Source organism: Papio anubis, chromosome 5 (genome assembly GCF_008728515.1).
Source record: "Papio anubis isolate 15944 chromosome 5, Panubis1.0, whole genome shotgun sequence".
NCBI classification, from domain to species: domain Eukaryota; kingdom Metazoa; phylum Chordata; class Mammalia; order Primates; family Cercopithecidae; genus Papio; species Papio anubis.
The window spans coordinates 143,763,660-143,791,480 of record NC_044980.1 but is presented as its reverse complement, the minus strand read 5'-3'; the positions used below and the strand labels follow the sequence as shown (position 1 = coordinate 143,791,480).

General features: G+C 50.5%; 1 protein-coding gene across 11 annotated transcripts in view; it reads left to right on the top strand.

Moving 5' to 3' along the window:
• Positions 1–421: 421 nt before the first annotated feature.
• Positions 422–27,821, top strand: part of TNIP1 (TNFAIP3 interacting protein 1) — a 58,041-nt gene continuing 30,641 nt past the window's right edge. For 2 of the 11 annotated variants that reach the window (XM_003900387.4, XM_003900384.4), the window contains exons 1-4: positions 437–515; positions 23,224–23,395; positions 24,600–24,734; positions 26,144–26,229. In XM_003900387.4, the coding sequence (XP_003900436.1) occupies positions 23,260–23,395; positions 24,600–24,734; positions 26,144–26,229 (357 nt within the window). In that variant the 5' untranslated portion in view covers positions 437–515; positions 23,224–23,259. Of the gene's footprint in view, positions 516–5,953; positions 6,722–23,223; positions 23,396–24,599; positions 24,735–26,143; positions 26,230–27,821 lie in introns of those variants that run through there. The other 9 variants (XM_003900383.4, XM_003900381.5, XM_031666549.1 and 6 more) reach the window with 8 other exon arrangements.

Here is a 27,821-nt window from a genome sequence, read left to right as displayed (position 1 = left end):
AAACAGGTGGGATAGGAACGGGGTGGGAGGATGTGGGCTGGGCATCTGGCAGCTTCCTCAGGGCCCTAAACACTGGAATCCCCCACCTTAGGTGAAGGAGGAAATGGAGGTCTTCAGGAGAACCCAGGGAGGCCAGGCCAGGTTGCCCCAGCCCATCCTCGGGTGCCTCTTCCCAGCCCAGCTGAGGAAGCATCAGGCTTCCAGCTCTTCCCCCCATATTCCCCCCCGCCCTGCCAACTCCCTGGAATTCACAGCACGGGACAGCCAGTCTGGGAAGTGACAGGTGGAGGCTGACAAATAAGGGCCCTCTGCTCTGCCAGGGGGCAGGATGGGGCCTCAGCTGGGCCTTGCGGGGCTGCCTGGTGGCGGCTCCTCCATCTCGGGGAATTCCCCTCCTGCCTAAAAGTCAGCTCAGCCCAGCCCTCCTTCCTGCAGAAGCACAGTGAGCCTAGGAGCCTTCGCAGGGACAGCCGCCCCCAGTGCACACACCCTGGTATTCTCCTGCCCTTCCCCAGGTGAGTGACCAGATGGGGGTGGGTGGCCAGGACAGGGGAAAGGACCCACCGCACAAGGGTGCTGGGGTCAGTAGACACCCCCAGCTCCATGCCAAGAGCCACCTGGCCTCCCATGTCCTGCCAGTCAGGGTCTGCTGCTCCCAGCCCAGCTTGCTCTTCCCACCCAAGTCTTGGGTTCCCAGCCCCTGCTCCTCACCCAGCCTCCTTCTCCGCTGTCTTCTCTCCCCCATCTCGTTTCTTCTTCCTGCCCCTCTTCTTCTGGCCTTGCCTTCTTGGCCAGGCTCTTTCTCTCTAGTTGTTACTAGCTTTTCCAAAGGAAAAAGAAAAGCCTATTTTTGTCTTCTTCCCTCAAGAAAAGGGAGGTGTGCGAGTGTGAACATGGATGTGGGTGTTTGTGTGTGTGAGAATGCCTGTGTTGTGTCAGATCCCTGAGGTGTGTATGTGTCTGTGTGGGTGTAAGTTGGTGACTGTATTTGTTTGTGTATCTGTGTATACAGTCTGTGTGTGTCTGTGTGTGTGTGAATTTTTGATGGGGAGTGTACAGGTGTGTATTGGGCACGTTAGAAGTCTGCAGCTAGATAGGAAGAGACCAAGAATCGATGCTGCCTCAGAGGGGAACACAATGGAGGCTGAGGCCCTCCTTAACACTGGAGCAAAAGGATCTCTTGCTTCTCTCCTGCCTGCTCTGCTTCTAGGGCCGCTGGACTCTTTTGTGGTGGAACCTTTAACAGAGAGCCCAGGGCACAGGGAGTGGGCCAAGGGCAGGCAGATACTGCTGATGCAGCTTCCTCTTTGATTACTTAGAAAATCTGGACTAAAATTCTATTTAATTTTAGTTTAATTCTACTTATTTAGATAGCCCCATATGGCTCCTGAGAGTCTGTTAGCTCTGAGAGAGCAGGAAGCGGGTCTGATTGGTCCACTCCTGTATCCTGAGTGGTCCATAAAAATTACCGTAAGAATGAGGAAACTCTGGAACCAGGAATGATGAAGAAAAGGCCAGCTCATCCAAATGGCCCTCTTCATCTCCTCCCCAGGCATGTTTTCACAGTCCAGGGAAGTCCCTGGCTAGAAGAGGCAAGGAACAGAGGCCAAGTCTGATGGTGGCTTCTAGGCTACAGAGGAATGGAGGGAGAGCGGGGAGGGGCCATAGAAGAAGAGGCTGTGGGAGAGGACAGGGAGGAAGGTGGGTGGGACTGAAAGAGGGTTGCTCTCAGGGCCCTGTTAGGGCTTCCCAGGATTAGGAAATGCTCCGGTTTTGTGGGTCTAACTTCCTGAGAGGCTGGGCCGGGCTGAGCCTGGCTGACCTGTTCCCACTTCCAGGAGGATGACGAGGGGCAACCCTGGATGCAAGCCCAGATCCAGCTTGACACCCTGACCTGGAGATGGAGAGGCCAGGGGGAGAGAAGCTGGAGTCGGGGGACCCAGGGTTCCTAGGAACTGTGGGAGGGGCTTGGCTAGGCCGCGTATGTGACTATGTGACGAGGCTGGGAATTTCCCCCAGTGTCACTTTGCCTTTCCTCTCCTCCAGTGGTGCCCTAGAAACTGAAGTGTAACAGGCAGGCCCAGGGACACAGGGAACATAGTTGGGATGGAGAAGGGGGAAGAGGGGAAAGAGCCTGGAGAGTAGTCAGAGCAATGCCTTCTAGGCCCAGCTCCTCAGAGGACAGTGTGATGTCCAGGGCAAGCTGCTCCCCAGCTCCAGGCCTTGGGGTCCTCCTGTGGAAAGGAGAGAAGCAATCCCTGCTGCCTCACAGGATGGATGATCATAATGATCATCGCCACCTTTCACTGAGGCCAAGTCCTGTGGCATTTGACTGTCACCATCCTGTGAATTGGGCACAGTTATAACCTTCATGTCATTGATAAAGAAACCAAGGCACAGAGTTATAAGTGGCAGGGCTGTGATTTAAGCCCAGAGGCCAGAGCCCACACCTTATCCTCTGCATGACAGTCTCTTAGGAGACGGGCAAGTTGTGGATATGAAATGGTTTCATTCACCTTAAGGTGCTGAATGAATGTGAAAACTTCTGAAGATACAACTACCTCCTCATGCAGGTATTTGGGAGGTGGATAGAGAGAACTAAAAATGTGTTCTTAGGCAGAGGAGAGAAGCTGGGACCATGGACTCTGCTCATTTATTTACTTTTTACCAAAAACTGCCACAATTGCCTAGAACAATTTTAGTCAGTATCATGTGCTTGACGTGCATTATCTCATTTAACTATCATCAAAATCTCTCTCTAATATACACTTACACCCAGCACCAAAAAGTACCTAGAATCCACTGGAGGGTTTTACACTCCTGAGATTGCCTCAGGCTATGGATCTAAGGAAGGGCTGCTCTTTTCCTAGTTCATTAGCTGCTGCCCCTGAGTTCCATTCTCCCCTAGCCAAGGCCCTGATTCATTCATTCTCCTAATGGAATGAGGCATGTGCTTGTTTGATTTAGATGCTCCATTTCCAATCAGTGGGGTATGTGGAAACAGCACTGCGCTGGGAGCAGGATACTTGGGTTCTGTCCTGTGATGAATCATAAACTCAACGTAAGACCTCCCGCAAATCCCTGCCCTTCTCTGGCCCTTGGTGTGGTTCCAGTCCTACAATGAAAAGACTGAGTTGATCATTTCTTTCTTTCTTTTTTTTTTTTTTTTTTTTTTTGAGACGAAGTCTTGTTCTTGTCCCCAAGCTGGAGTGCAATGGTGTGATCTTGGCTCATTGCAAACTCCGCCTCCCAGGTTCAAGTGATTCTCCTGCCTCAGCCTCTCGAGTAGTTGGGATTACAGGTGCCCGCCACCACGCCTGGCTAATTTTTGTATTTTTAGTAGAGACGGGGTTTCACCATGTTGGCCAGGCTAGTCTTGAACTCCAGATCTCAGGAGATCCGCCTGGCTCAGCCTCCCAAAGTGTTGGGATTACAGGCATGAGCCACCGCATGCCCCGCCTGGGTTGACCATTTCTAAAGACCCTTCAAGCCTGGCATTCTGAGTTCTATGTCTTGCTAGCTGGCAGGACTTTGGAGCATGACGCTTAAGAATGTTAAGCATTTAAGAGCCTGGATCTTCAAGCTCTGGTTACTTGCTGCGCTGTAAGACCTTGGGCAAGTCATCTAATACCTCAAAGCTTCAGTTTCATCTGTGAAATGTGGATGATAATGGTACCAACCTCATAAGCTGGTTGGGAGACAAATTATGAATAAAAGCGCAGAGCTAGCACATAGCAAATACTCCATATGTTACCTCTTAATGCTTTCATTATGCAGCCTCCACCCCTCTTCTGGCACTTGGTTTAGAGTTAAGTTGGTTATAGATGGATTTTTTGTATGTTTTTTATTTCCTTCTAATGTGTATCTGGGTCTGACTCTGTAGCTACCTCAGTAGAGGTGGTGGAGGGGGGAGTAGCAGAAAGGAGATTGAGAAGTTGTGCGCTTTAAAACAAAACCAAATAAAACAAAACAAAACAAAGGCAGTTTGATCTTCCTTCTGGGTGTGGCTTTGTGCGAGTGCTTGTCATTACTCTGGAAGAACAAGAGGTTGCACCTGCCTGAGTCACTCAGCTCCCAGCGTCAGGCCCAGCTTCTTGACTTGGAAATCCCCTTCCAGACCACAAGGTAGCAGGCAGTGCCAGGCTAGGGGGCCTGTCTCCCATTCCTGCCACGCCCCCAGAGGCTAGGGTCTCAGAGAGGATGTGTATGGTGGGATGGAGCCTGGTGAGGTTGCACTGCAGAGTTTAACAGCAAAGTTCTACCCAATGCATGCAGCCCACAGCTAGACACCACTATCATTTCTTGAATGCCTACTGTGTGCTGAGCCTTGGGCTTTATTTGCATTATCCAATTTATCCTCATGATCACATGAGGAATAGGTATATTATCCCCCATTTTCCAGACAGAAGCCTCAGGCTTAGAGGGGCCACCCAGGTAGTAAGTGGCTGGGCAGGGATTGGAATCCCATTAGTTCGATTCCTAGCCTGTGTTTATGACAGTGGTGAGTTTCTGCAAGACAGTGAGAAAAACCATGTCATTGTGAAGGCAACCTGGTACAGCGGACCAAGCACACAGGACTGGGAGCCAAGGCCCTGGATTCCAATCCCGGTTGTGTCACTCAGTGTGTGTGGCCTAGAGCAAGTCCTTTTCTAGACAGAGGACTGAATTTACCTATCTGTCAAATAGGGGTTTGTTATCAATGGGCTCCAGGGCCTCTATCAGGGTGGAATACCCTGAAGACAAACCAAGACTTAAAAGAATGGAAGGGGTGGGGGTAGTCATAACTTATAAATAAACAAGTTTTCTCACAAATTGTAACTGTTAAGAAAAAGGATCCAGAACTAGGAAATCAGACAAAAAGATGACTGAATGCCATTTTTACGTCAAGCTTGAGAATTCCTAGCGGGCACTTTGAGAAATGAAACTGCCCAGCTAAGGCCCGACATGCTACAAAAACAGCTGAAATAGTGTGGAAACAAAATGCAAGTAATTAGAGACCAGTCATTTTTAGGTGAATTTTAGTTTTCAGTGGATAGAGGGTGGGGGTGGAGAAGATGTGGGTTGGGAATAGGAACACAGCATTGCAGGAAGAGAATTGGGAAGTACAGGCAAAGAGCAGGAAGAAAACTGGCAGGTGGGGACCTGATGGGTGGAGATGATGCCTGGGAGATGATACCAGGGCCAGGATTCCCAATTTCTCTGTAGGATCCCCCCCGTGGTGACACTCAGTGGTGCTTTGGTGTTTGCATCGCTTCCTCCCTCCCTTCCTCCCTTTTGAATCAAGCCATAAGTGTAATTCTTCTCATAATTAAACTAGAATGAATATCGTTTTGAAGATCTGATAACACCATTGAAGTAACTGAAGGAACCCTAGGACGTTACAAAACCTTAGAGAATCCCCAGATTAGGTATCTAATTTGGGCAAGCGTCTGCCTGTGTATTATCGCGAAGTCACAGTTGATTGATGAGTCTCTCTTCTGTAAAATGAGGGTGTGTATTAAACAGTTCCCCAAATCCTTTCCCCTAATTCTTTTCGAGGATGAGGGCCTGTCAATGACTAAGTTTTCAACAGTACCAGTGAAATGAGTCTTTTGCAATAGGTTTTTCATAAAGCTATATTTAGTTTAAAGAGCCGTTCTTTATTCCAAGGTTAGGCCTTCTACTTTTTGGAATTAAAATTTACCTTTCTCTCTTTTTAAAAATAAAAGAATAAACTTTTAAAAAGCTTTCCTACCCTTAAAGCAAGTTTCTGTTCCTTACCGGTCTAGGAAATTCCAGTCTGTTGGAATTATCTAGCCCACATATAGGTAGGTAGGGTGGAAGGCGGCTTCTGGATTTGCCCACCTGGGTTTGAATCTTGGTTCAGCCCTTTACTAAGGTCATCTAACCTTTTTGTGACTCAAATATTATTTATTTTAAGAAAAGGCAGTAAAACCCACCTCACTAGGGTGATTGTGCAAAGAAAATAATGCACGCAAAGCATTTACAATGCCAGGAGCAAAGCGTTTACAATGTCTGGGAATCCTTTACGACGTCTGGAGCAAAAAATGTTAGTGGTAAGTGTCTTTACGGGTCCTTTCAGCTCGGAATTTCTATAGTTTCGTTAAGAAGAGTCCTGGAGCTCCCTGGACGGAACTCGGGCCCTGAGCTCCAGCTCTGGCTTACTGCCAAATGCTTACGTGCCTTTTGGCAGGTCCCCTCCCCGCTCTCGCCACTCGGCACAAGGAAGGGGCTGGGTGGTCTCTGTGGCTCGCCTCCGCTCTGAAACTCCGACTTTCAAGGTGGCCCCAGGCCTCCGCCAGGGGCTTCCGGGGCTGGGAGTGCGGCAAGGGGCCGCGCGGGCCCGGGACGATGGCGCCAGCGAGGTCGCTCCTAGAGGGGGAGACCGCCGAGGGGACGTGATGACACCGCGGGCCCCCGGAACCGCGGCCAGCCTGTGTTTACCTCGCTCGGTCCCACCCCTGGCGGCCGTGGGCCCGCCCGGAGCGCGCGGCACGATTGGGCGAGCGGTCTGCCAGTCTCCGGGGACTTTCCCAGGGGTGGGGCGGCCCGGCTAGGCCCCCGGCACTTCCTAGTCCTCGGCCGGGTCCCCCTGCCCCCGCCCAGGAGCCGGAGGAGTGCTACGGGGGGCCAGAGCCTGTCCCTGGCCGCTGCCCAGTCCCTGGATTCGGGGCTGGACGCAGCAAGCGGGGCGCTGTGTCCCAAAGTTCCCGGTCCTCGGGTAAGCTGGTCGGGCCGGAGCGGGGATGGAGGGGAAGAAGGGAGGCCGGGCCCAAATCGTCCAGAGCCTCGGTGGTGGCGGGGCGCGAGCTGGGAAGATGGTTTGTGCACCCGGGCCCCGCGCGCGAGGTCCCGGGGCCTCTCCGCCAGCTGCCGGGCAGGGCAGCGAGGGGACTCCCTGCTTGGCGCTGGGGCTGGTGGGGGGCGCGCGTGCGCACTGCGCGGGGCAGCGCGCCTGAGAACGGCGTGGGGCGGCTGTACAGCGCGCAGACCCTCCGGGTGCGGGCGGCGCTGCGGCCGTTTGGGTGTCTACCCTGTGGAGACGAGTTTCCTACGCGGCGTCAGGAGTTTCGTATAAAGTTGTGGAAGCAGTGTACATATGTCACGAGGAGGAAAATAATAATTCTTATTGGGTGCTTTCCAAGTGCTGATCTTAACGCTGTACGTGTATTAGACTCATTTAATTGTCACTTCCATCCTAAACATTGTTTTTATCTCCATTTTATGCTTTAGGAAACCGAGGTACTTGGAGCTTGAGGTCACACAGCTGTGAGTTGCAAAGTCAGATCTGAACTCAGGCATTTGACTCCAGAGTTCCTATTATACGATTTCTGCTGAACATGTTTTGCGTGCACATTGTTGGAGACATTTGTGTACATGTGCAGGATAGATGAGTGTCCAGGAGTGCTTCTGGGGATGGAGTTTGAAGGCTGAGCTTTCCACTGTAGGACATTTGTGTGCACGTGTGCGTTGTACATTCATTGTGTGTACAGGAGCAGATGGGAATTTTGTGCGACTGGGTGAGAGATTGTGTTTTGGTAGGGGGAGGGAGGGACTTTTGTGGATGATGCAGAAGAATCAGCAACGTCCTTCCCCACCCCCTTGCAGAATGACAGTGCAGGGAAATGTGTAGATTCCTAATGCATCATTTTTTTTTTTTTCACAGTGCCGTCAAAATGGGATTTAATCAGCACTTACTCATTTTCCAAACAATGGGGTGTGATAGAGGGGAATTTGGCATCTGATGAGAGGTCAGAAAAGGAGACTCAGAATTTTTAAGAAAAATCCTTGACAAAGGAGGGTAGAATTGTATTAGGAGGGTAGAATATTAATTAGTACAAACTCAGCATCCCCGTGGTGTTCTCTGTTTTGCAACAGAAGAAACTGAGGCAGTGAAAAAACTGCTAATGCTAATGCTAATAGCTTACTATGTGCCAGGCACAGTGCTTACATTCTGTATCTCATTTAATCTTCTTTTTTTTGTTGAAACAGAGTCTCACTTTGTTACCCAGGCTGGAGTACAGTGGCGCAATCTCGGCTCACTACAACTTGCCTCTCAGGTTCAAACTATTCTGCTACTTCAGCCTCCCAAGTAGCTGGGATTACAGGTACCCGCCAGCATGCCCGGCTAATTTTTTGATTTTAAGTAGAGATGGGGTTTCACCATGTTGGCCAGGCTGGTCTCAAACTCCTGACCTCAAGTGATCTGCCCGCCTCAGCCTCCCAAAGTGCTGGGATTACAAGTGTGAGCTGCCGCGCCCAGCCTCTCTTAATCTTTCTAACAACTCTTAATTTTCAGATGAGGAAACTGAGGCCTAGAGAAGGTTAAGACTTTCCCAAGACTAGCAACCCTTGAATCCTGGACCGCGTTCCCTTTCCCCTGACCAAGGCTGCTGTCCTGCTGTGTCCCGGGAAAATAATGTGATCAGGGACTGGCACTTCATGGAAGCAATTGATCATGCCTCTCTGGAAGCTGCCACTGGGAGTGTGCAGTGTTCTACACGCTTATGTAACCGTGTTTGTCTCCCAGTCTTGGGTGTTCCATGGGTATGGCATGGCACTCATGCTGAGGGTTGATGCCTACCCCTGGATACCCCCACCAGGTTTTTCGGGGCCCCAGGAAGCTGTGGGGTCTGAGTCATACCCTTACCCCCAGTGCTGCCTGTGACTTGGGGCCCGGATGTCCCGGTTGGGTCAGGCCGACCTGATTTGAGTGAGGCAGCGTTGTAGGTGGTTGTTTGTCTGCCTGTCTCTCCAACCCACTGGTTACTGTTTTACCCGCTGTGATTTGGCCACACCATGCTGGCCTGCTTTTCCCCCTCCAGCAAGCCAAGCTTGTTCTCATCCTTAGGCTTTCAAACGTGCTGCTCCCTCTGCCCAGAACATCTTTCCCCAGCTTTTCCCATGACTGGTTTTTCCTTATCGATCAAGTCTCAGCTCAAATGTCAGCTCCTCAGAGGGGCCTTCCCTGATCTTTTTATGCAAAGCAGCCCCTTTTTTCACTTTCTGTCATTACTATTTTACTTTTCTCATGCATGTATCATGCTATGAAAGAATCTCGTTTATTTGCTGATGTGAAAGCATATGCATAGAACTTAGTGTCTGGCAAATTATTTTTAGTGTTTATTGTCTTTCTCTTTTCCTAGAATAGAAGGGGGTGAGTGTGATCCTCTCGAGTGTATTTCTGTAGCAGGAGAAGAGTGCCTGGTGGATGGCTTTTCTGAGTTTGTTCAATGAATGAGTAGAATAATGGCACATTTCACAAATGGGGAAACTAAGGCCTAGAGATGAGAAGGGAGGAGTAGAACCAGAGTCTGCTCTCCCAGCGCTCTCCCAAGCGTCATTTCCGGATGGCTCCTGCGCCCAGCACCATGCAGTGTTCTTGATGCACAGGTGCATAAGGAGCTGGCTTTGCCTTCCAGGAACTTTTGGTCAAATGGGGAGATGTGCTATGAGTGAGACCTGAAAGGCATTGTGTGCCAGTAAGTGCCAAATGAGTCGGATTGGCTCATTTTCAGATGAGGAAACTGAGGCCTAGAGAAGGTTAAGACTTTCCCAAGACTAGCAACCCTTGAATCCTGGACCGTGTTCCCTTTCCCCTGACCAAGGCTGCTGTCCTGCTGTGCTGGAGTGCAGAGTAATTTGGGGGCACCAGATGGTTGGGGGGGGTCTTCTGGAGGGAAGTGACTTCAAGGTCGGACCCTAAAAAAATGACGAAGTGCAGAGTGGAACCTGGGTCTGTTCTGGGACTTAGTAGACTAGTCAGAATATCTGGAATCGGCCTCTCCTAGGTTGAGAGAATTGACAAGTTGGCCTGGGAAATACCCTAGAAGATTTTGATACCAGACACAGAAATACTGATTTTTCTCCTTAGCAGCATGGGGAAATGGTCAGAGCAGTTGGTACACAAACTTGAGCATGCATCAGAATCCTGGGGGTGGAGGTGGAGGGTGGTTGTTAAACACAGATTGCTGGGCTGCAACTCCAGAGCATCTGATCCAGTGGATGGTGGCGGTGCCAGTGCCGCTGGTCCGGGCTGCTCCTTGAGCACCCCTGGTGAAGAGCACATGATTCAGTACTTGGCAGACCTGGGTAGCTGTGTCTGTCACTCTGGGCCTCTGCATCCTCACCTGTCAGCTCTGTATGACATCAGTGCTACCTCCTAGAATGGTGGCAATTAATGGGACAGTATGTGGCAAGCACTCAGCACGGGCCAACAGTGTGGTAAGCGCTCAGTACATGGTCGTTGCTATTATCGTTAATGATGCTAATCATGAACAGGATTCCAGTAGGAGATGATGAGACTGGTTTGATGTTCTGTGCTCTGGATAACTTGCTGCTAAGGTTTGAATGTGTCCCCCAAAAGTTCATGTGTTGGAAACATAATCCCTATGCTTCATGAATGGATTGTCAGCTCTGCCCTCATAAATAGATTACTGTCACTATCACGGGGTGGGGGGAGGGGGAGGTTCGTTATAAAAGGGGCCAGTTTGGTCAGTACTCTCTCTGTTTCAATCACTGATTTTCTTCTTTTGTCTTCCACCTTGGCATGACCCTTGCCAGATGGTGGTGTCATGCACTTGGATTTCTCATCATCCAGAACCGTGAGCCAAATAAACTCGTTCTTTATAAATTACCAGTCTGTGATATTCAACAGAATAGTAGCAGAAAGCAGACTAAGACACTTGCTTTCAACCCTCTGCCACCTGTGGACCATGCCGTGTCCCCTCTGGATGAGTTGTTTTTGGCTTTGTCTCAAGCATCCGTCCCTGTTTGGAGTGGTAGAAACTCAGATGTGGGTGGGGCTTTGAAGACACCTGGCCTGAATTCCCTCAACAGCCCTGGTGCCCCTCTGTGTGGCCCTGACTCCTGGGATCAGGGCACTCTCCACCTTGTAGGCAGCCCCTTCCAGTGCTGTTCCAGACTTCTTTCTTTTGTGGGCCCACATCAGCGCGGGTTCTTCCTTTCTCACCTCCATCATTCTCCCTCATTGCTTACCTGACCACTGTGAGGGAGGGAGAGAGGCTGAGCAGTAGCATGGTGTGGTAAGAGAGTGCACAGTGGCCACCAGAGGACGGGGTATGCATCTCTTCTGTGCTACTGCTGTCCCATGCAGCTGTGGGCATGTCTGTTCCCCTTTGTCGGCTTTGGTTTCCCAGCTGCAGAATGAAAACGTTTCACTGTCTGGCATCTCAGGGCATTCTCCTCCAAGTCTTAAAACCTCTGTAACAACCAACAACCAATGATTGGGTCACCCTCTCTTTGGCTCTGGCAGCTCCTGGTTTCCCCCTGGGCCAGGCCTTGCTGTGCCTGCCCTCCTAGATTCTTGCTGCTATGTCCCCACATGCCCGCAGTGCCTGCCCCTCCTATCCCTGGCCATCTGTAGGGAGGGTATCCGGGCATCCTCCAGAGAGTTGCCACAGGAAGGCACAGGGTAGCTGCGTCCCCTTGTTCTGTGCTCTGGAAAGACCTTGGCAGCCACCATGACTGTTGTGGGAAGTTCTTGATGATTTTCCCATGACTGGCCCAGGACAGTCACTCTTCAGATTGGAACGGATGACTGGCGAGCAGCAGCTGGCTCTTTGTCTGAGGGCTGCTCTGTGCAGAGCTGAACTCTTCTCTCCCAAGGACCTCACCCTGAGGCTGTTCTTTGAGAGGCAGGAGCTCTGTGTCCTTGAACACCTACGCAGTGGACAAACCGGGCAGCCCAGGCAGGGGTATGTGTGGGGGGGAAGTGGGTGTAGGTGTGTGGGTACTGTGGGAGTTGTGTCACCAAGGAGTCACGCTGAGAGGCCAGGGCAGGTATGGGACTGCCCTATGAGTCAAGGGCCTTTGGCTCGGTCTCCACCTACTCGGCAGAGCACTGGCCAGGCCCTCTGTTGGCCTTCAGGCCGCTCATCCCCTGCCTTCATTACAGTCAGCTTCAGCAGCAGTCTCAGGAGCCTTGGTCCCTCTCCACCCATTTCTGTCTCTGCAGGTGCAACTCCTGCCTGATCCAGTCCCCAGGAAACTGGCAACATAGACTTTTAGAAAATATTGTCCTAAGCACATTAACACAGGAACAGAAAACCAAATGCTGCATTTTCTCACTTATAAGTGGAACTAAATACAGGCACTCATGGACATAAAGATGGCAACAGTAGACACTGGGGACTACTAGAGTGGGGAGGGAGTGAGGCAGGGTTGAAAAACTGTTGGGAACTGTTTTCAGTACCCAGGTGATGGGATCATCCCTGCCCTAATCACGCAGTACACCCAGGTAGCAAACCTGCACATGTACCCCCTGAATCTAAAATAAAAGTTGGCCGGGCGCGGTGGCTCAAGCCTGTAATCCCAGCACTTTGGGAGGCCGAGACGGGCGGATCACGAGGTCAGGAGATCGAGACCATCCTGGCTAACACGGTGAAACCCCGTCTCTACTAAAAGTACAAAAACTTAGCCGGGCGAGGTGGCGGGCGCCTGTAGTCCCAGCTACTCGGGAGGCTGAGGCAGGAGAATGGCGTGAACCCGGGAGGCAGAGCTTGCAGTGAGCTGAGATCCGGCCACTGCACTCCAGCCTGGGCGACAGAGCAAGACTCCGTCTCAAAAAACAAACAAACAAAAAAAAAAACCTAAAATAAAAGTTGAAGCAGAAAAAAAGCAAAAAATACAGTAAAAAGAAAAGAGAAAAAATGAAGGAGTCTGTCAGATATAGAGGGTAACATGCAGGCACCCGCACGCTCACTCATCTGGTTTAAGAAATAACACATTTTCCAATCACCTCGAATTTCTCCTTCATCAGCCACCAACAAGAAACAAGTGTTCTGAATTTAGTGGCTTTTTTTTTTCTTGCATTTCTTTAAAGTTTTTTTTTTTTTAAATAAATGTGTGCATCCCTAAATAATACATAGGTTTTTTTATATTTGAAAACATTATTTAGGCTGAGCGCTGTGGCTCATGCCTGTAATCCTGGCACTTTGGGAGGCAGAGCAGGCAGGTGGATCTCTTGACCCCAGAGTTTGAGACCAGCCTGGGAAACATGGCGAAATCCCATCTCTGCAAAGAATACAAAAATTAGCTGGGTGTGGTGACGCATGCCTGTAGTCCCAGCTACTTGAGAAGGAAGGTGGGAGGATGACTTGAGCCGGGAGGTTTAAGTTGCACTGAACTGAGATCATGCCACTGCATTCCAGCCTGGGCGACAGAGCGAGACCCAGATTATTCCATTCGTATCTCCAGCTGTGGCTCATCTTTTTTCACTGCTGTATAGTATTCCCTGATAGGAAATTGCCACAGTGTATTTATTCATTTTCCTCTTCATTTTAGGTAGCTTTCAGCTTTTTGTTGTTAACACAAGGCATCTTTGGCTTTTATCTGAGTACCTCAGCCCCTCTGCAGCCTTTTCCTTTCTAGCTCCTTGACAGCCATTATTGCTCCTGTCTGGGTAGCATTTTAAGGTTTACAGAGAACTCTATGGTTCCTACTTGGTCCTCACAACATTTCCATAGGGAGAAACAAGGAAAGTGAGGCCTGCCCAGGGTCATTCGGGAAGGGATCATAGCCGGGATTTGAATCTGTGAAACCCTCTTTCCACCATATTTTGTGTAAGGGGAATCCCCAAAATTGGCATCTTACCTCTTGGAGGCAGGGGCGTTACAGGGTTAAACTCTGGTTTCAAGCTATCCTCCTGCCTCTGTCTCTGGAGTAGCTGGGACTACAGGCATGCACCACTGCACCCAGCTCACTTAAATTTTTTTTAAAAAATATTTTAAAGTTTCCCTTTAAAAAAAATTACCAAATAACACATGATTATTGGGGAAAAACCCCCCAAAACTCAAGCAGTGCAAAAGATATAAAGTAAAAAAGTGACAGTTGTCTTCTCTCTCCTTCCTTTCCCCTTCCTCTGTCCCCACTGTGTTTAAAAATTAATTTTATAATTGTATAAGAACAGGACTAGTTTTCCCAAGTAAAGAGTTAAAATAGCATAGGTAAAGCAAAAGTTTCTTTTGGTTTTAGTTCCTTACCCAGGTCCTTCTGTAGAGCAGTGTACTAGTAGCAGTTTGGTATGTATCCTTTGAGACTTTTTTCTTTTCTTCTTTTCTTTCTTTCTTTTTGTTTTTTAAGAGACAGAGTATCACTCAGGCTGGAGTTCAGTGGCATGATCATAGCTCACTGTAGCCTGAACTCCTGGGCTTAAGTGATCCTCCCACCTCAGCTTTCCAATTAGCTGGGACTCCAGGCATGGGCTACCATGCTCCACTAATGTAAAAAAAAATTTTTAATAGAGTCCAGATCTTGCTTTTTGCCCAGGCTGGTCTTGAACTCCTGGCCTCAGGCAATCCTCCCACCTTGTCCTCCCAAAGCACTGGGCTTCCAGGCCTTTTTCTATGCACATTTAAGATTCCGTACACATACATACACACACACACACACACACACACAGTTATGTGTTTTTGAAAAAAATAGCGTCCTGTTACACATATAAATCTGCACTTTGGTTTGTATTTTATGGGCATTTTCCTGTATCACTGCCAAGCAATCTACCCTGTTCTTTTTGATGGCTGTATAGTATTCCATGAAATGAATGGTAGTTTGTTTAACCAGTCCCTTCTTGATGGACATTCAAGAATAGCAAAAATGTCTATTACAAAGCATGTGGCAGTGCACATTTTTGTCCAGCTTCTGTGTGTACTGATGCAAAGATCTCTGGATTCCTACATAGGGCATTACTGAATCAATCAGACTTCTGCCCTGTTAGGTAAGTCACACCTCCTCAAGCACACTTTTTTTTTTTTGAGATGGAGTCTCACTCTGTCTTCCAGGCTGGAGTGCTGTGGCATGATCTCGGCTTACTGCAATGTCCGCTTCCCGAGTTCAAGCAATTCTTCTACCTCAGCCTCCCCAGTAGCTGGGACTACAGGAGTGTGCCACCACACCTGGCTAATTTTTGTATTTTTAGTAGAGACTGGGTTTCGCCACGTTGACCAGGCTGGTCTCGAACCCCTGACCTCAGGTGATCCGCCCGCCTCAGCCTCCCAAAGTGTGGGATTACAGGCATGAACCACCGCACCCAGCCCTCAAGCACACTTTGCTACACGAGAACTTTGTTCTCACCAGTTAGGCATACATGCAGGTTGTTGTCATGAGAAAGGACATTCTTCAGTGGGTGACTCAGCTGTAAGAAAAGCAAATGTATACTCAGGCTACCTCAGTAGGAATATACTACCTAAAAGGGTGGAGGTGAAAGTCACTCTGCATTTGGTCAGGCAAGCCATGCCCGGAGTATTGGGTCCAGTGCTAGAACCAGCTAGAGATAGTGTGGGGTAGAGGGTTGGTGGGGGGCTGGAGAGGGGGCAGCCCCTATGTGGAACAGTACAGGGGAAAGGGCTAATCAACCTCAAGAGAAGGCTGCAGGTTCCAAATGTCTTCAGGGCTGTCCTGCTGAAGATGGGCATCTTGTTCTTTATTCCAGGGGACCACAGAGGGGAGAGAAGGGCCAGTAGAAACAGAACTGGGAGCAGCCTAACTATAGCCAGTGCTGGCTGCCCCAGGAGTTGTTTTGGCGAGGAAGTTGGTGAGATCTGGATTGCTAAAGTTGGCCAGCTGGAGTCCCTGGGCTCCTCAGAGGACTGGGTAAGCACAGGATGGAATGTCCTCTGAGCTCCCTTCCAGCCTGAGATTCTAAACCCTGTTGACTGCAGGTGATGAGGGGCAGATTGCCACCTGGTTGCATATAAAGCTAGAGACATATAAAGGCAGGGGCTAGGAACTTGGGGCATGTTCTGGAGAACTGGAAAGCAGGTCTGGTTTCCTACCTCTGAGCGTCAGCCTGCCGCCTCTCCAGGCAGTGCAGAGCAGTGGAAAGGGCACCGGTTTTGGAATCTGACAGATTGAGGCTGCATTATTTGTTCTACCACTAACCAGCTGTGTATTCTCAGGCAAATGACTTAACTTCTCTGAGTCTGCTTCCTCATCCATGTGCTGCCTCTGTTGGTTTCCTTGCTGGAAAGTGTGGATGATAATTTCCACCTCTGTGTGGCAAGAAGAAAATGAGGTCATGTGCATAATGGTGCAGCCCAGTGCCTGGCATAGGGTAGCACCTAACGAATGTCACCCTCTCTCTGGCTTGCTTAGGTGCTCTCCAGTCCTCTTTTGCAGTGTGAATTCTGGCTCAGGTGTTCAGCAGGTGGTGTGTAACCTGGGCCTCGGAGGCTGAGTGGAGACAGTGGGGCCTCCTTTGTGGGTGACTCAGGGGAGGGGAGGATGAAGGACATGGGAAGATATGCGCCATGTTGAGGAATACAGAGCAGGCTTGGCCGGAGCCTGGTACAAGTTAGGCAGGAGGGGAGGACCTGGCACAGGGCTGTGGATGTCAGCTGAGGGTCTCTGACTGCACTCGGGGAAGGGACAGCACCCATGAAAGCTCTTACAGGAGGACCGCTGGGTTAGGGAAATCCACCTGGGCCTTAGAAGGGATTGGAGCTGGGAACTGGAGCCGTCTTAAGGTTAAAAGGTTAAAGAAAGTAGTGCTAATAAATTTCAGATCCTGAAATGTTACAATTAGAAGGGGCCTTAAAGATTGTCCGTGCAACCCCCCATGTTATTACTATTTTTGCAGCTCCCTCTTTTTAGGTAACTGAGGCCTAGTGAGGGTTAAGATGTTTACCCTAGTGTACCTTGGCTGGATCCCACAGTTCTGGAGCCCCAGCTGTTTATATGAGACTCTGTGCCTGCAGCCTCATTATTGCTCAGTTGATTGCAAGGACGGAGGAGTTAAGTCTGGGCTCCTTATTGGTGAGGATGCCAGGGTGGAGTCCTTGAATACACACTGTCTCAAGTAGGTGCTGTGTCCTCACTGATGTGTGAACCTGACAGCCATCAGGAGAGCACAGCCTGGTCCTTTTCTCTTTTAAATTAAAGACCGTATTTTTTATCGAGCAGTTTTGGTTCACAGCAAAATTGAGAAGAAGTTACAGAGATTTTCCATATACTGTGCCCCACCCCCCACCCCCAACATGCATAGCTTCCCCCATTATCAATATCCTCTACCAGAGTGGTAGATTTGTTACAGCTGATGAATCTACATGGACACCACTGTCACCTGGAGTCCATGGTTTACATCCGGGTTCCCTCTTGGTGGTGCATGTTCTGTGGGTTTGGGCAAATGTGGAATGGCAGGTGTCCACCATTACAGTATGGAACAGAGTGGTTTCACTGCCCGAAAAATCCAACCTGGCCTTTGATGGATGGGCCTGAGGCTGCAGTCTCCCCAGCCTGGAAATTGGTGGGGGAGGACTGGAGGTCATCATAACACAAATATGTGGACAGTTTTTTGTCTATGTGTGCAATGTGATATCATGGCGTCTCACTTCCTTTCATCCTTGGGTGGAATTGCAGGATATTCCCGTTTACAACAGAGGAAATGAGGCTCAGATTCCCAGTCATTGGTGAGTGTGGCATCATGGTTCAAGGGCATCTTATAGCTACATCTTCACTAGCTGTGGTGTGCCCGGGCACCCTGCTGAACCACAGTTAAATGGTGATTTGAGATCACTAGAGAATAAGTGGAGGCCAGAACCTAGCTTACTGAGCTGAACGAAGAGCCTAAAATCCCCTGTTAAAGGAGGGAACATATGGGAAAAGCCTTGGCCCTTAGATCAGCTGGGCACGGTTGTGGGGTTGCCTCAGCCTTTTGTTAAGCATCTGCTGTGTGCCAAGTACTGAGCTAGTTACTGTATATGCTTATTATTTTGGAAATCTTATTATAAAACAAGGATGTGTTTCTTGTTAAATCAGATAATCAGGGAGTATTGCATAAAGTAGAAAGTGAGAATTCCCTTCCAACTATACACATTGTTTCATTTGATTTCTTTGATCTTCTATCAGGTAGGTTCTATTATTACTCCTGTTTTACAGATGAGGCAACTGAGGCTCAGGAAAGGTGAGTGGCTGGTCCAGGGTCTCACAGCCCACAGGGTGTACGGAGCTGAGGCTAGTACAGGTGAGGCCCCCTCTCAGGCCTCGTGTTTGCAAGGTTGGCCTTGAGCACGTTCCCTGTGTGGACCTTTCTTCCTGCCTCCAGGGCAGCGATGTTTCCATGGTGCTGGCTCCCTCTCTTTCTGCAGCTTGCTGCTAGCTCCTGAGGCTTGGGTCTTCTTGATCCTGAGGCCAGCTTTAGCCATCACCCGGGTTCTCTGTGGCGCATGCTCCTCCCCTTGCATGTGAGGGAATGAGCCCCTGGTTCCATACACAGTGGAGTAGACCCTAGGACAGACCTCTCTGACATTCTGCTCTGTGCCGTCTTTCCTGGAGACCCTTCGCTATGCGTCCCTGGCAGCCTTTGCCTCTGCTGGGGAGGTAGATGTTGGCCTGCATGACCTTCCACCTCCCTGTACCAGAGATTTGCTTCCACTTTTCCCTCTGGGCCAGGGAGGGCATCGCCTGCTCCAGGGTTGCAGGGATAGCTGACCCCAGGATGCTGCCAGTGACCAGAGGCATTCAATTGGGCTGATTAAGTCCCCAAGCTGGACTTCAGTTTCCTTATCCATCATGCAGGTATCAGCCCTGCCTTCTTCCCAGGGCTCTTGTGATAATCAGATGGAAAAACAATGCTTGGGACACGATGAAGTATTTTGCAAATGTTAGTGGCTATGCAAGTGAATATCATTTGGGGGGTCTGGGGCCACCCCACTACGCAGCCACCAGAACATGGCTAATGGCAAGATAATCTGACAGACCAAAGCATTTCAGTGCAAAAGCTGGAATGTAAATTTAATTCTGAATGTAGTCTCTATCACACCCCTCTCTTTCTGGGGTAGGGCTGAGAGTTGAGTCCTGGAGACTACTGCCTCCCTGCCACCCACAAGTGCTTGCCTGCTAGTGGGTGGCTCCTTCGGTTTCAGCAGCATCACTTCCATCTTCACGCTCTGTGGTCGTTGCCTGACCTGCAGTCTGTCTGGGCCCCTTTCTGCCCCCAAACTGGGCCTTTCTGGTTCCGGTGGGCAGCCCCAGGGCCCCTCTGGGGCGGGCTGTGGAGGCCCCCCTGGCTGAGGTCTTGTTTTGGAAGAAAGTCTGCGCTGGCTGCTTCTATACCACCAGCTGTTTCTGGTTTGGGCAAGGAGGGCTGGAGTCCCACTGCTGGTGAAGCACCTGCTGGTTTGTAGTTTGTGGAACCAGGCCAGGTGGATAGAGACTCCGCGAGAAGATGTGGCGGGGGCCTGTGGTGTGTCATTGGATTGCTGGGCAGGAAGGGAAATGGAGGATGGGCTGTGGGCACCCTGGAGGGAGAGCAGGGATCTTCTGGTCCCAGCTCCATCCTGACTCCTTTGTGACCTTGGCCTTCCCTGCTCAGGGCCTTGCCTTGCTGCACTGCCTGTGCCATGAGTGAGAATCAGATGAGCTCATGCCCAGGGACTCGTGGGCTCTGAACTCCAGATACTGCTGTATGGAGGGGAGTGGTCAGTGGTTCCTTTTCGCCTTTGAAAACACACTCGTGGTTTGAGGACAGCAGAGGGGAGCACATGCCGTCATCATGTTCTAATGCAGCCCCTCATCCACTGAGTGTTTCTGGGCGCATTTCTCTCCACCTGATAATGCAGGATTCGCCTCATTGCCCTTGGAGAGTCCCCTCCAGCTGTGTCATCCTGAGAATGAGTCCTCTCTCTAGAAGTTATAAAAATCTCACTGATCAGAGGGAGAGTTCCTGTCTGCCCAGTGGTCATCCAGGGACTGCCGCTGACCATCTGGGCATGAAGTCAGCAGGACCTGGAAATTCCCTGTTTCCCTCTTTGTCTTTCTTTCCTCCAGAAGTCCAGGCCCTCCGGGGGCGGCTCCTCTGATCTCCAGAGAGGGTTTTCCCACAATAGGATATTTCTCCTGCGTGTCCTCTGCCCGCTGCCTTTCTTTCTCCCCAAGCTCTGCCCCCTGAGGCTAAAGTAGGGGAGCATAGCTCTGTCTGCCCCTTGTTTCTCATGAACCCCTTTCCCTGTTGACTCCCCAGTGCCAAGAGAAACTGAATGTTGCGTGTTTCAGAGGACATGGGGTGGGTTTCAGTTCCCACATCCTGCATTCTGCTTTGTCCCTTGACCTTACATCTGGGCCTCTCTGAGGGAGCATGGCTGGCCCAGCCCTGATTCTAGAAGTGTCTGGGTATCCAAGTGCATCTGGATCAGTGGGTCAGGGTTAGGCTTTCTCTGGGATGCTGGACATGGCCTTGCAAGAGGCGGGCTCAGGGTCAAGGGCTCGTTCCCTTCAGTCTGACTTCTCTGAATTCAAGGTTTGCTGAGGCCCTACTCTGGGCCACTCTGAAGATACCCTGGCACACAGAATGGACTTGCTCTCTGTCCTGATGCAGCCTCTAATCTACAGGACAAGGCAGACATTGAGTAAGAAATTCCCGGCCGGGCGCGGTGGCTCAAGCCTGTAATCCCAGCACTTTGGGAGGCCGAGATGGGCGGATCACGAGGTCAGGAGATCGAGACCATCCTGGCTGACACGGTGAAACCCCGTCTTTACTAAAACATACAAAAAACTAGCCGGGCGAGGTGGCGGGCGCCTGTAGTCCCAGCTACTCGAGAGGCTGAGGCAGGAGAATGGCGTGAACCCGGGAGGCGGAGCTTGCAGTGAGCTGAGATCCGGCCACTGCACTCCAGCCTGGGCGGCAGAGCGAGACTCTGTCTCAAAAAAAAAAAAAAAAGAAATTCCCCACGCCTTCTTGTGGTGTTGACTGTGAGTTCCACGTGGGGTGCATGCATAGTGGTGGACAGGAACTAGGACACTGCTGTCCTTTTCATGCAAGGTGGCTCCAGGCCCCTTCTAGTCCTCTGTTTCACTGTTCTTGAACTCCAAGCAGTTCTCAAGGAAGGTCCACCCTCCTGTGCTCCCGACAGGATATAAAAATGTACAGAGTATGCTCCTGCCTCAGGAAGTTCCCAGCCGGATGGCCAATGCCCGCACCAGTCAGACACATGCTGTACCGGGTGGCAAGGCTCGTGAGGACAGAGGCGAGCAGAGGGGAAGGACCCCCAACATCTGTCAACATTTTTGAGTACTTTACTATGTGCCAGTTACAGTGCTAAGTGCTGCCCCCACACTGTTTCTCAGTTCAGTGGAAACATCTGCGCTTTGTGCTTTGCTGTAGAACATTGACCTTTCAGGTTAAAAACAAGTCGCCCCTAAGCCGGGTGATGACTTGTGATGGGCGTGTGGGTAGCCGTCCTTTGCCTCTCGGGCTCAGCAGGGTGTGGGTGCCTCCCACATGGTGTATTCATCTTGTGTCTGTCAATCTTTGGGAGCGGGGGTCCTGCTCATCAGAACTTCGTTTTTCTTTCTGGTCTGGCCCAATCCATCCTATGGATGCTCTTGGAAAAGTCCTTATTGGTTCTCATGCTGCAGGGCAAGGGAAACTGCCCAGAGGTGACCCGATAGCGTGGTGCTGCCCTACAAACAGGCTTGAACTCCCTGTCTGCCCCTCTGGCTCTGTATCCTGGCTGTGTGAGTGTGGTGGGGGTTAGAGTCACAGCAGGCAGAGCTGACTTTGCATCTTGGCTCTTATTGCTGGCCGGGTCATCGTGGCTGAGTTACTTAACCTCTCTGAACCTCAGCTTCTTCTTTGTAAAATGCAGATAGATTAGTATGCATGTTAGATACTGTGCAGCTCCACCAAGATTGTATATCTGAAGGGTTTAATGCAGTGCCTGGCAAGGAGATGACTCAAGGATGCTGGTGTTGCCATTAATCCATTCTCACTCTGATCTTTCATTTCCATTCCGGGAACAGGGTGGTACGGTCGTAGTCGCCTGGCAGTGCCAAGGACCCGCAGAGCATGGTGTGGACTTGGGAGGGTCTTTGAGGATTCCTGATGAAACAGTTTTTGTCTTGGGGGTGGTGACCTTGGGAGGAAGATGCCGAGCCCCCAAACCCTTCTGAGGTCCCCAGTGGAGGCCTTGGGGGCCCTTTCATGCTGGAGAGCTGTTTGGAGGGCTGCAGGCTGGCTCAGTGTTTCAGCCTTAGGGCCTCTGCCCTTACTGTTCTCTCTGCCAAGAGTGTTCTTCCTTCAGATATCTTCATGGCTAGTTCCCTCACCCCTTTCAGGTCTTTGCTAAAATAGCTCCTTCTCCATGGGGCCTTTCGTGCCAGCTCCATTTAACATGAAATTCCTTGCCTCACCCTTCCCTGCCAAATTTTTGTCCATAGACTTTTTGATCACCTGAAATAATGTGTTCCCCACGACCCTCCTCTGCTTTCACCACTAGACTATAAACTCCATGAAGCAGTTTTGTCTGTTTTGTTTGCTGATAATTCCTCAGCACCCAGACAGGTGCCTAGCACAGAGTCGATGCTCAATAAGTAATTGTTGAATGGATGAGTGGATGGACAGAGAGCTGCTCTGCTAAGTCACGGAGCTAGGATTCTAAAATCACCTTTCCAACTGGTTTCAATGACATAAAGCAGATGAAACTGAACAGATTACTAAAAAAAACCTTGGTGCTCAAATAGACAGTGGTTTGATGAAAAATTCTCTGTTCCTTAGAACTGCAAGGGACAGACCATACATGATATGAGACTCACGGAGGAGGGTGACGGTGTATTAAATATTAGTCAGGGTGTTTTTTTCTTTTCTTTTTTTAAAGAAGATGATACACATATAAATGGAACTTTGGACTGGGTTGACTTGCTTATCCCTTAGGGTACAAGCATTTCACTTTAAAGATTACTGAATTAACTTAAGACTTTCATTTCCCTCCCTCAGAGAGGGGAAGGGACTGCCCACAATCCCATAGTAAATTAATGGCTAGGCCTTTAATTGAGTTAGTGTTTATTGGGCAAAATTCATAGCTAATACTGTAGTAGGCTCTGAGGATGCAATGATGGGTAAAACATATGGGATTCCTGTTCTTCTGGACCTCACAGACAGGACATGAACTCAGATTTGGTTTTTTTTCCCCCAAGTCCAGGTTCTTTCTTGTATCCCACATTGCACCCTACTGTTTATTTGGACTCCTGTTCCAAACAAGTCAACAATGCATTGAGGCTGCTAAGAGAAACTAATGCCATTCTAAGGTTGTATTAATAGATGAAAAGTGTCCAGATAAAAGGAGGTGACTGTCCTGCTTTGCTGTAATATGGTCAGACCAGCCTAAAGCGGGGGACTGCCTTCTGGGGCATTGACACAGTAGAGCTTCTCTGCAAAGAATGCCCCCATGGCCTGGCCAGCCTGCTGATATGCTGCTGTTGTCCTTACAGCCAGGCGGGCACCACGGCAGGGGCTGAGCTACCCTCATGGAAGGGAGAGGACCGTACCGGATCTACGACCCTGGGGGCAGCGTGCCCTCAGGAGAGGCATCCACAGCTTTTGAGCGCCTAGTGAAGGAGAATTCCCGGCTGAAGGAAAAAATGCAAGGGATAAAGATGTTAGGTAAAGCAGACCCTGTCCCATCCCTGCGAGCGCCCCTCCCTGCAGAGTGTGATGCCAGTCCGTCTACCAGCAGCGGAGAATGAAGCTGGCATATGCCTCTGCCTAAGTCATCCCCGTCCCTCCTGGCCCAGCACTGGCTCCTGCCTCACAGTTGTCTCTATGCACCGTGTAGCATGGTGACAGTATTCCCAACCCCGATTCCTCAGCACCCTGAAACCAGGATGACAGGACTCAGGTCCAAGAGGGAGGTGTGGGCTCAGGGAGAGGGGGCTGGAAGGCCCAGTTTGTGGCCATGGAACTAGAATGGCCTCCTCTTTCTGGGACATGAGAGATGGGGAGAGCCAGCATCACCAGGGCAACTGGGGCACGTGTTCCCAGGTGTTGGAGCAGGGAACAGAGTTTGGCTTGAAGCAAGGAGGTGGTAGATCCCCCAGTTCTCTTCTCCTGGCTCTTGCTCAAGCCGTCCCCACTTTAGAACAACCCCACCTCCCTCCACATGACCGACAGTCCCTGTGCCTCAGCACCCAGTTGCTGTATCCCCTTCTCCTCCAGGCAAGGCTTTCATTGATTTTCCCATCCAGAGGGGGCTCTTTCTTCCACACTCCTGAAACTCTTCCTTTGCCTTGCTGCTCCCTTTTCTAGTCTCAAGTTTTAGAGGGGAGCACGGCTCCCTGATTTTTAAAATGCTTTCTCCTTGCTTGCAGATCCTTGCTTGGGATAGCCGACTGGGGAGGGAGGAGTCAAGTTTCCCCATCTCCGCTTGTAGGAGAAGGCAAATGGAGGCCTAGAGGGCTGGTTGGAATTATCCAAGGTCTCTACCCTGCAGGCAGCCCTTTGCCCTGGAGGCTCAGGCTGTGGGTAGCCCCGGCTGCTATGGTGGTAGGGTGGGGGGCCCCTGGCTGGGTGTGAAGGGAGTGGGGCAGAAAGAGAATGCTGGTGGGGGGGCGGGGCGAGGAGTTTCTCATAGATTCCTTCCGCTCCTGTGTCCCCCGATTGCTGGGCCCTCTTCCTTGCTCTAGCCTGTTTCTTGTGGTGGGCCAGCATGGAGTTTGTCCCATTTGGCCCACAGAGCAATGGTGGGAGTGAAGTCCAGGGCCTGGAGCCTCGGAAGCCAGGCAGCAGCAGGGTTAGGGGCCTGGGACAGGGAGAAGCAGCACAGTGAACTGAGTAAATGCTTTTGCTTCCTCTTCCCCAATACCTCTAGGGGAGCTTTTGGAAGAGTCCCAGATGGAAGCGACCAGGCTCCGGCAGAAGGCAGAGGAGCTAGTGAAGGACAATGAGCTGCTCCCACCACCTTCTCCCTCCTTGGGCTCCTTCGACCCCCTGGCTGAGCTCACAGGTATAAGAGGAGTCTGGGTACCTCTGACTGTCCCTGAAACTAAACTGCCCAAATCCTTCACAGTGAACTCCCTTCTTATGCCAAAACCCACATCCCCTGGTTTATCCTTAGGTCACAGGCTACCCTTCCATTCGTGTTTTGGCTGCCACATCCCCCCAGAAGGTCAGATTTGGAAGGGACTTCAAAACAATCTTGTTAAAAATAGCCAGTGACTCAGCACTCCTGAGGCCCCAGCAGACATGAGTAATAGATCACAACAGTTGACTGCATTGCGGACCTGTGGCCTGGGGGCTTTATCAACATATTTAGTGAACAAATATTTAATGAGCAGCTACTATGCGCCAGGCATAGCGCTCTAAGCAGTTACTCCCTGTCACTTGGAGCTGGCATATGAGTTGAAAGCTCCCTGGTCATGGCCTGCACTTCCATTTTACAATTAAGGAAGCTGAGGCCCAGGGAAGAAGCTGGACTTGCCTGTTAGCCTGCTGCAGCGTATTTCAGATGTAAGGTTACATGTGCTGCCTGTTAAAGGAAAGGGTGACTGTGACTCGGGTTTGAAGTCCCATGTATGGTAGAGGCATTACCATGCATACAGAGTGTGCATTACTCTGGCATGTCTCCAAGTCCAGGGCAAGGTCTGGAACCAGGATGGAAATGATCCCCACCCCAGCTGGACTCAGATGCCTCCTGCTGCAGCTCTACTGCATGGTGTCTGGCCCAGGCCAATGTGACAGCCTTCTATTGGCTGGTGGTTGCATTTGCTGAATGGACAAATGGAGGAAACTGATGGTCTCAGAGTCCACTGTGCTTCAGTCAGTGGGCATTTCCAGCCTCTGCTTGTCTATTTGGCAGTGTTCCTGAGTTCCTGATTGGTGCCAGGTCCACTCCCAGAGTGAGAAGTGAAGCTACCTTCAAGGAGCTCCCTGCAGCAAGAACCGCAGGAAGTCAGGGAGGGAGGTCCAAGGCTCAGTCCTGAGTTTGCAATTGCTGGCTATGTGACTGTGGGCAGGTTGATGACCTTCCCAAGCCTCAGTGTCCTGACCTTTAAAATGGGCACGTGGGGCTTTTATGAGAATGGCTGGGATAATAGATGCATAAAGACTTTTTAAATTGTAAATCATTTTCTTTATCATTGAGGCCTGTCTGGGGCAGCAAGGAGCAGCAGCCAACTTGGGATTTTCCCAGTAAGCCCAGGGAGCGTGGTCTCTCTGCTGAGGCTCTGCTCTGTCACTCCAGGGCAGGCCATTTTCCCAGACTACCTGGCCCTGATGAGACCACCCCCCATTCTCCCAGACTCAAGTGGGGAATCCTGTCTGAGAACCCTTTTGTCAAGGGCTGTCCTTGTGAGGGTGGTACCTGGGCTTTTCCCCTTCCCAATCAGTTCATCTGTGCTCTCTTCATTCCTCCAGGAAAGGACTCAAATGTCACAGCACCTCCCACAGCCCCTGCGTGCCCCAGTGACAAGCCAGCACCAGTCCAGAAGCCTCCATCCAGTGTAAGTTTTATTTGGAGTCATGGGTGGAGGTTGTCTGGATGGACCTCAAGGTCCTACTGACAGATACAAGAACATAAAGAAAGAGGGTCAAGGTCAAGAAACTGTGTTCCGACTCACTGGGTGATATTGGGCAAGTCCATCGCAAGCCCTCTGGGGCCTCAGCCTCCCCATTTTGAAAGGAAGGTCATAGTTAAAACTTACCAGGAAGACCCTGATATGTACAAGGAATTCTTCTCACTTACTAAGTTGTATACTGTTAAGTATCACTGAGTGTGCACAGTGCTAGGAAAACAGACAGATGTGACATGGAGCTCACATTCTCAAAGAGGGCTCAGAAACTATCTTCTACAGGCTGGGCACAGTGGCTCATGCCTATAATCCCAGGATTTGGGGAGGCTGAGGCAGGAGGATTGCTTGAACCCAGGAGTTTGAGACCAGCCTGGGCAGGATAGAGAGACTCCATCTCTCTAAGAAAAAAAAGTAGTCGAGTGTGGTGGTATGTGCCTGTGGTTCCAGCTACTTGGGAGGCTGACTGAGGCAGAAGGGTCACTTGAGCCCAGGAAGTCAAAGCTGCAGTGAGCCATGTTGATGCCACGACTCCAGCCTCGGTGACAGAGTGAGACCCTCTCATAAAAAAAAAAAAAGAAAGAAACCATCTACAGATCTGGCTGGAGAAGTTTTGCTTGGTATCCTACAAGGGATTGTATAGTTCAGCATCCTTATCCTACAGGTCAGGTGCAGGGAAAGAAGGACCTGTTTTGAGGTTACGTGGGTAATGGGAAAATGTAGATGGAGGAGAGAGACTTTCTAGGGCAGGGCCAAGAGCCAGAGGTGAGTTCTTGGTGGCCCTGAGGGTCAGCTGGAAGCTGAGCACTGACTCCTCTCATCTATCCTGCCCCTTTCTGGGATGAAGGGAGGCTGCAGACCAGTTTTAAGGGGGACATGGAAATCCCGGATCCCAGAGCTAACGGCTGGTTCAGGTGGGCCATTGGCATGTTGGTTGGTTGAATGACCAGTAATTCCACATGGAATGACGGAAAGATGTGAAAAAATCTGGGATTCCTTGGCCACGCTGGATTTGGTTGAATCCTGAAAGAGTCTCCAAATTTGTTGAATCATCTCTGGGACTTTTCTCAGATGAGTTCACTCCTCTGGGATCTCCAGGACGGAGTTGGGAAGGCCAGCACAGGGCCGTGCTTGGTGGTGGCCGTAACAGCTGCCATCTGTGTTCTGGGAAACCGATCAGAGACATCTGGGCCTAAGAGACAACTCTGGGGCCGTGGCAGGAATGCTGGATCTGCAGTGTTGGGTTCGGTCCCTGCTTTTGCATTAACCAACTGTATACTGTAGTTTCCTCATCTTTCCAAAGAGGATATAACCTTCTGAGCCACTCCATGGGTCACTGTGAGAAATAATAGAGCTCATGAAAGCATTTAAAAAGTACACGGCCTTAAAAAATGCAATCCTACGGTGCTGCTGGCTCAAGGTCAGCTAATCCCATATCTCCCTTCTACAGAAGAGGATTGGCCGTCGAGGGGATATGACCTCACGTTACGTAAAGGGCTATGACAGGCTTGTCGAGAATCCTGCTT